The 8,933-nt window shown below is 36.1% G+C and overlaps 1 protein-coding gene across 1 annotated transcript; it reads right to left on the reverse strand.

The window, feature by feature from the left end:
• On the reverse strand, positions 1-8,933 carry SEC13 (SEC13 homolog, nuclear pore and COPII coat complex component). The gene is made up of 9 exons (XM_070933591.1): positions 8,834-8,933; positions 6,748-6,792; positions 5,322-5,437; positions 4,563-4,714; positions 3,959-4,092; positions 3,474-3,607; positions 2,435-2,555; positions 1,793-1,939; positions 1-904 (listed from the first exon to the last, which is right to left on the reverse strand). The coding sequence occupies exons 1-9, from the start codon at positions 8,834-8,836 to the stop codon at positions 794-796; spliced, it is 963 nt and encodes a 320-aa protein (XP_070789692.1). The 5' UTR covers positions 8,837-8,933; the 3' UTR covers positions 1-793.

Here is an 8,933-nt window from a genome sequence, read left to right on the forward strand (position 1 = left end):
TTAAACAATTTTCTGAATTTATTACAATTTACTATGAAAAATGTACAAAATAATTACAACGTAGAGCAACTTTCTTTCTGAACAATTCAGTGAATTTTAATTGGACTTTATTTCTCTTTTTAAACCAAAAGAACAAAACATTAGTTATGCAGTATTTTAGAGATCAAATTTACATTTTCAGTTCATGTAAGGCAAACTAAAAAGCAAAGGTAACGCTGTATTGGATCATAGTGTGTATAAATTTCGGCTCCCATCTCTTCTTATGTTCAAATTATCTACCATGTAGTTCTTGACAGAAGAGAAAATACTAAGTTTTAAAAAGTGTAATTACTAAAACATCTACTCTGGGAAACTCTTAGACTCTTTTAACAGAGAAATACTAGCTGAAAGCATGCCAAAATTTTCAAGTAAAATGATGAAAAACTACTGGTATATTTTTTTAAAAAAAAAATCATACTAAAAGGAACAGTATTTTTTCCTGTCGATTTTGCCTTGAATTTTAAAAGTGTCAATTAAAGCAAATTGTTACAGCGGCTTTCCCTAACCTGATACCTTCTAAATGTGTTAGTTCATTCTCTTCCTAATTCCTAGACACTGCAAGGAATTAGGAAAGTTATAATCCATCAAACTATTAAATACCAGATTGGTGAAGGCATTCCACAGTTTATTTTTTTTATCAAGAGAATATTCACAACAAATTAAATTTTACACGGCCCGTATTCAATAAACCTGGATTACTAAGAAAAGTAGAAAAAAAACTGTTTCTTTAAACTGGAAATCTTCATCATAGACATCACTGTTCATTCTGTTGTCCTTCTGTAATGGCAGATACTGCTCCTTGGCCCTTATTGACATCACTAATGCATGCCCACTGTCCATCTACTGATTCTTTCCATAGAGTTACCTAGAAAAGACCATCTTTATTTTAGAACTCAAGTCTACAAACAACATGAACCTTGCTCTGAACATTTTTTTTCATTAAGGGTCCTAGATTTGATAGCTAACAATCTGCCTTCACCTATTTGCTTTTAAATTTAATTAGGTTTTATTTGGTCAAGGCAAGCTATTCTTGTTAGCAGTACGCAGGCAAGGAATCCTGCAGCTTCTCCCTTACTCCCCCAGCACTCTCAAATTCTGCTTTGGAGGCTTTCCAAAATTAGAATCCATTTTGAGAGAATAGTGCAGGAAGGAAGAAAAGCTATTGCTAAACTGATAAATATTAAATATTTTAAAACGGCTGGATTTGTTAATATATGTACTTAGTTATATTTATCTGCATCAATTTACATGTGGTCTCTTAGTATACAACTATAAAAGCTGCACTGGGAAGAGAGAGAAGAAGAAAAGAGCTGTATACTAGATAATGCTGATGGCAGATAGAGATTACAGTACTATATTTATTGTCTGACAATAAATCCTTGTGAGAAAAAGGATTTAACTAAAGGGGATGACTAATAAGCATGTAACAGAAGTTATAAAATGTTTGAATGATAGGGAAAGAGTAGGTAACAATCTCTTTCTTTATTAAAGGAAGGTAAGTTAGGTCAGATTTAATTATCCCAGTGTAATAAACCAGGAACATACTTTACAGAAGCTCCTATTTTCTCACAGTCTCTTCAGAAGGTTTGACAGAAGTTGATTTACTTCAAATATCAAACAGGTTGTAACTGAGCCCCTTGCTTCAGCTAATACCTCTGGAAGAAATAAGTAAGTGAATCTAGGAAACAGGTAATAGCAAAAGGCCACTTGGGACTGATGAAAGGGTTTAGGTACAAGCTGCTTTAATACTTACTTTATTATCTCCTCCAGACACAGCTAGGATATTTGCAGTAATGGACCAGCTAACATGCCAGACTACATCACTGAACTTATGGAGTAATTTTGGTGACCATGAGTTTCCAGAGGCATCATCACACATCCAGATAAACACTCTGCCATCCTAGAAGAAGGCAAACAGAGCTGTCAAGACATGTATCTCCTATGGCTAAATGACGCTGACATTTTAACAAGGAAATCCTTTCACCAGAGCCACAGCTACAACTCTATGACCATGGAGTTGATTCAAATTGTGCTTCAAGTTGGCAATTGTCAATCCATAAGGGTATCATATTTCTAATGCTAGTAGTTAAAAACACATTGATATAGGTCTTAACTGGAAGTACTGCTTCAGATTACAAACAGGGAACTGGAATTCTACATGACTCTATCCACTCAAATAAATAGTACCCCTCTGCTTGTTTTACTAAAGGCTGACTAAAAATAACTTTGCTAAAAACCAATATGCCAAAAAAGCTTAAGGTTAAAACTTTCTCAATAAGCTTTTTCATAACATATTAGATTTATTTTATTTATTAAACTTATATGCCACCCATCTCATAGAAGGCAATAACAGATCTCTTTTATCTTCACTGGGTAAACATTAAAGTAAAATTACCTGGGAGCAGCTGGCAATAGTACTTGTTGGCAAACCTATGGAAGGAGCCCAGGCTACATCTCTGACCCAATCACTGTGAGCTTCCAATTTTTGTTCTTCTTTCCACTGGCCATCTTCTTCTCTGGAAATATTAGGAGGGGGGAAGATAAAGATTCAGAAAAAGTGGCAAAAACCAAGATAAATATATTGTGATAAAGGAAATGGCTATCTGAACAAAAAGCAATATTAGTACAGATAAGTGTTGCAGTCATAGGATTGGCCTGTTTACTTTCTGATCAAAGTATGGAATGGAGAAGAGTTTCAAAAAGCTCTGCTCTAAAATCTAACAGATAAGTTTTACACCCTTTGCAATGTAGTTATTTTATGTCTGCTTTGAATAACAATTCACAGATTCTTAACAGTTACAAGATGTCCTTTAGGCAATTAACTTTAATTTCCAGCAAAATATGGGAAATAGAAATTCTCCCAATAGAAGGCGGTCAACCCTGTATTTTAACATATCCAGGGAAAGCAAACTTATCACCACTCTGGATAATTGACCCCACTATTTCAAAATTTGTATTGGTGGAAGTTTTCTAAAATTTGGTTGGAATCTGCCTCCCTGTGTCACACTTTCAGATATTTGAAAACAACTATCATATCACACCTCATTCTTTTTTTCTGAAGCCAAAAATGTCCAATTCAATTTGAAGCTACTTGTGACTATCAAGAGAGTTTTTGTTAAGTGTCCTTGAAAAAAGATCCAGAAGAACTGGCATCTGAATCCCCAAAAGAAAATCACTTCTGTTTTATACTCATTGTTTTCTTCATTGAGGCACTGAATCATAACTACCCTAGCCCAACAAATGAATGCAGATAAACTAAGCAAAAATGTAAAATAACTTGCAGACAAACTAGGAAAGGTTTTAAACTATTTAATCATTTGGCAGATGCAAGAAGCAAAGGTAGCTTTGCGGCAAGGACAAGCAAAAAACAAACTTTTCTTCTCTCTCTCTCTCTTTTATAAAAAACTGTTAGATAATTTTTGAGGCTAACTTACCTCCAAATTTTGATAAGATTATCACAGCCACCTGATGCAAATCGTTTGATGTAGTTTGGTTTTTGGTTTGAAGGCTGATCTATGAGGCTTCCTGGTACAACAGCAGGTGCCCAGCTAACAGCATTGCAACCAATCTATGTAAAAATAAATCAATGTAGTTTCATCTAATTTATAGCAAAACTAAAGACAAATTTTAACACCTATTTGTTTCATTTATAAACCCTTCCTAAGAAAACATTTTAAAGTAATCTTTCTATTATTATGTGTTGAACAATAAATATATTCCCTCTGTTTAATAGTGCATGGATATTTATCCAATTAAAGAAACATTGCCTTTCCTTCCTTACCCACATAAAAGTTTATTTTGACTCAGGTTATTTGAACTTGAGAGTCTAGTAAAAGAATAGAAAGATTCGATCTACATGCTTTAAATATTCCACCTTGTTTGCCACATAAAATGTTTAACAAAATGATTCTATACTCACTGTATGTGCATTGCTGATTTTTTTCACTTCCCACTGTCCATCACCAGTATAGCTCAACAAAGAGATAGCTCCATCAGAGCTGCCGCAAGCCAGGATCAACCCATAGTCTTGTGGTGCCCAACATACAGAATTGACTGTTAGAAAACAAGGAAAGAGATTATATTGTTATATGAATCACTCAACTACAAGAGGAAAATATAGAAATCTTGACTTTTTAGTCTACACTACTTAAATGGGATGAAAGCCTAATATGCTATGGTAACAGCCTCTTTTTTTAAAAAAAAAAATCTGCAGTTACTAAGTATTAAAACATTATAATGGCAACAACAACACAAATGCCTCCAAACTGGTATTTAGTTTGCAGATCACTAGGCTACTTTATCCCACAAGCAATAAGATATTATTATACAAGTGTTACATCTGCAGATACTGGTGACAGCAACAAAATTGGCTTCAACAGGGTGCACTTAAAAGTTGGAAGTGCCTGCACCCAAAAAAAGATGGGAAAGCAAGAAATGAGCATAATCAAAATAGGTAAATTCCTACTGAAAGATTAAAGCAATCTGTTTCTATACCCAAACAGTATGGAGAAGAATATCCCTACCTGAGGAATCATGTCCTGTGTATTCATATGTCTTCTCCCATGTACCATTCTCTTCTTTCCAAATAATAACCTTTCTGTCATAGGAACACGAAGCCAGAATGTTTCCATACATGGGGTGAGCCCAGGCAACCTGCCACACAGGACCTTCATGCCTATCGGAAAAAAGAAATAATTACTGCATCAAGGTCTTCCCTTTAGTTATGACATATGGAAAGCATTTTAAAACCATTTTAAAATCATGCATCGTGTCAAGTGAGTTATATCCTGAAATAACACACAAAAAGCCACTCCGATCTTTATTCACACATATCATCCTTCTTAACAAAGGCTTCAAAGCAGGCTTCAGCATATTTTTAAAAAAATAACAAAAAAGTTTTAACATTTCCATTTGTAAAGAAGATTTACTTCTAAAGTTAAAAACATCCTATCTGGAGAGTCCTTTTAAAGAAGAACAGGACATAAATCAAATAAATTGTTGCCTAATTGTACAGAACTCAAAATTTATTTCTTAGTGTTTGTGAGTCCAATCAATGATGTTTAGTTAAATCACTTTTTAAATGAGATGAGACCTAAGAAATTGGATATACAGTATAGTATATAGGATGTAAGACAGGCCAGATAAAGATTGACTTACAAAAGCTGTCAAGTCGAATATTAGATATGCAAAAAATATATTCTGGCCAAAAGCCAGCAATTTTGTCTATAACCAAAACAGAAAAATCAGTCATGCGACAAAGAATTATTTTGTCTTCAGCTCACCCTCTTAAGTCAGCTATGAGAATTTGTCCTCCATTCCGGACATCAAATATTTTCACAGATCTGTCTGAAGAGCAGGTTGCCAATCGTGTGCCATAGTAATCCATTTGAGCATCATGCTAGGAAGTAATATAATCAGCTTTTAAAAACCTCACAGTTCTGTTTCTATAACAACGATTTTTATATCTTTGAAAATGCAATATTTATTTATTCATTATAATTTGTATAGCCAGTTGTCTCAGAAGTGACTAGGAACAGCAAAATTCTTAAAATAAATACAAAAATATAAAATATACAGCATAAGAAGATGTCACAATCAATGGTTGTTAGCACAATCAGGAATTATATTATATGTTAGCTATTTGGCATCAATGAGTGGTAGAATGCAGGTTTACAAAATAGTTTACTGAAAAAAAAAATTGTCAACACTTCATTTTAGCAGCTAAAATTATAAGTAGGGAACCAGAAAAATGTGCTAGATACTGTCACAGCTCCATGTACGGTACTAATTTTTCACTGAGAAAGCATTTTATTTGCCCTAGATCAGGGATGTCAAACTTGTGGTCTGAGGGCTGGATGCATCACGGGCTAGCCCTGCCCATGCCTGGTTTACCGAAGGGGAAAAAAGTCATAAAGTCATAATATGTCACTTGACGATGATGTGATGACGCGAGCTTGACACCCCTGCCCTAGATACTTGCCTAGTATCACAACTGCCGTAACATTTTTCTAACTAACAATATTCCAATAAAAATGTTACAGGGGATGATTTATGAAAAATAATTTTGTTTCAGTACAAATTCCCAGATATTTATAAGGCCACCCAACTCATAATTTATGGCTATAGGCAGCATATCTCAATTTTGAAAAAAATAAAAATATTAAAAGCCAATAGTATAACAAAGTACAATCATGGAGATAGCTGAGTCTGGACTGAGGCAAGTATTTACCCTCAAGCAGAATGTGCTCAATTATGACTATATATTGTCACCATATTATTAAGACTGGCATCTACTATTTTTATCATATTTCAAAGTAGCAAATACTACTCACTGTTACACTCAGAAAATATAAGATAATGTGTCTCTTACTCCACTCACCCTTACATACAGTACATGCTATGATATGGTATATTAACATGTAAATATATTAAAAATGAACAGCTACCTTACTTTGAGCGTGTTCATCATTCTAATGCCATATTTTCTGGATTCAACTACTGTATCCCATTCTATCTTTCCAAAGAAAGGAGATAATTCTTAGCCTTACCATAATTTTCTTCTCCCTTCCATGTAAAAAGTGGCTTTAAAGTTTTTTATAGTACATCAAAAAAATATTCATTCCTTGCATTATCCTACTAAAACGAATGTTGCTGTATTTATTTTGGGATAGAAATGTATTCTAAAAAAGAAAGAGACAAAATACTTACTATCATATCCTCATGGGAAGTATCCACTGTATTAATTACAGACACCTAATAGGAAAATACAAAGAAGCTGTAATGACACTAATAGATCCTGACCTTATATTTATAGTCAAGAATTAAAATATGTAGGACTTGGCCATACTGTTTACAGTAGTTTATTTACATTAACACGATTAATCTTCAGATAATTTTAGAGCATTATCTTTGTCTTAGCATTATCTTCATTTATCTTCTTTGTCCTTAGTTAATCCTTAAAACTTCTGTGACATATTATACATGGTGCTAGTACAAGGTAACACAAGAAGCTAATCTTTGGGCCTGCTTTAGCTGATAGGACAGGAAAAAAAGTAAGGGCAGAACATCTAGTTTTGAAACTTGATTCTAATACTAATTACCCTGCCCAGAAAACTATGCTTATCCCAGGATGTAAAAATATCTTAGACCCAGGACAAAGGCATTTGTGAAGAGGTAAGCCTAATTTCAATAGTTTTATGGACTGTTTAAGCACATCTACTAGTACAACAATCCTTCCAGGTCTCCAGCAAGGTCAATATGGTTAACTGTCCAGAAAGCTAGTACAGATAGCACTCAATTTACAACCATTATTTTAGTAATCATTGAAAGTTATAACAGCACTGAAAAATGTGACTTATCACCAATTTTCACATTTCTGACTGTTGCAGCATCCTCGTAGTCACGTGATCAACATTTACGCTCTTGGCAACTGGCATATATTTATGACAGTTGCACTGTCCCAAGGTTGTGTGAACACCATTTGCAACCTTCCCAGCCAGTTTCCAACAAGCAAATTCAATGGGAGAAGCCAGATTCGCTTAACAATCTCAGGAGACACTTAACAACTGCCGTGATTTGTTTTACAAATCTGGCAAAAAGTTTGCAAAATGGGGCACCACTGGCTTAACGACTTAACAATGGACATTTTGAGCCCAACTGTAGCAATAAGTCAAGGACTACCTGTACAGTGTTCAGCATAAGTATGCCCTGATTGGGGCAGGGGGGGGGGGGAGGGGGGTGGCAAATGCTTGCCTTTTTCCTGGCTGCTACCCAGCTTCCCAACTGTCCTCCATAATATGAAATTAGGTCAGTCATCAAACCCTAGTAACTTGTCTGAATCAGTCCCAAAGGTGCTTTTTCAAGAGGCAACTGGCCTTTCTTGGGGGGGGGGGGAAGCATCTTTGGGACAACCATGAGCTGGATGAGTGAGAATCTCCACATAGACCAGTGTTTCTCAACCTTGGAAGCTTGAAGATGGGTGGACTTCAACTCCCAGAGTTGAAGTCCACCCATCTTCAAGTTTTCAAGGTTGAGAAACACTGACATAGACGTTTGGTCTGGATCAGAAACATTTAAAACCAGTAGATCTTTGATGTAGCTGCCTTTTGACAAAATACCTTGCTTCCGTTTTCAGTTCAGTGCAAGACAAACCCCTCACCACCACCACCACCCCAGAATTAAAAACAAAATGAATCAAAAACAGGCGCTAGGATGAATGGAGTAGATTGTAGAATGGAGTAGATCTGTAAGGGTCGTGCATAAGCGCACCAACGTGCCTACCGTCCCTGTCCTAACATCCCCTTTTATTCTTATATATTTTCATGTATTCACAATCATGTTTATACTTTTATCTGTAATCTTACATATGCTTGACTATATATATATATATATATATATATATATATATATATATATATATACACATATACATATATATATATGTATATTTTTTAAAAATAGATCCATCTCTTGCACAGCGTCCAGCAGTTACAGGGCGGGAGCTTTCAGGATCCCAAAGGAATGGCTTGGGAAAGAGTCTCAGACGTGGCCGGGATCATAGAAGAGCTGGAGTCGGGCAATGGGCCTCGATCCTTGACCCTCGCCTCGCTCGGCCTTCGCCGTTTCCCGGGAGAAGCTCGGCGACCACCTCAGCCCTTCGGCAAAATGACCACCGCCACCGGCTACACCCGCACTCCCAAGACCCGGAGGGGGAGCACGACGGGCCGCCAACCTGACTACCCTAAGCGAAGAGGGCCCAAACTTCAGTCCTCCCCACCTCCCCCCTCAATCTCACCATGGTGGCGGCGACGACGAGAGAGGAATTTCCACGGGATATTCCCGTGCTCCGCGATACGATTGCCCGGCCGGCCGCTCTCAGACGTGGCAAAGCAAGC

The sequence above is a fragment of the Pituophis catenifer genome, unplaced genomic scaffold, assembly GCF_029215685.1.
Source record: "Pituophis catenifer annectens isolate HBS135680 unplaced genomic scaffold, rPitCat1.0.hap2 SCAF_2, whole genome shotgun sequence".
In the NCBI taxonomy this organism is placed as follows: domain Eukaryota; kingdom Metazoa; phylum Chordata; class Lepidosauria; order Squamata; family Colubridae; genus Pituophis; species Pituophis catenifer.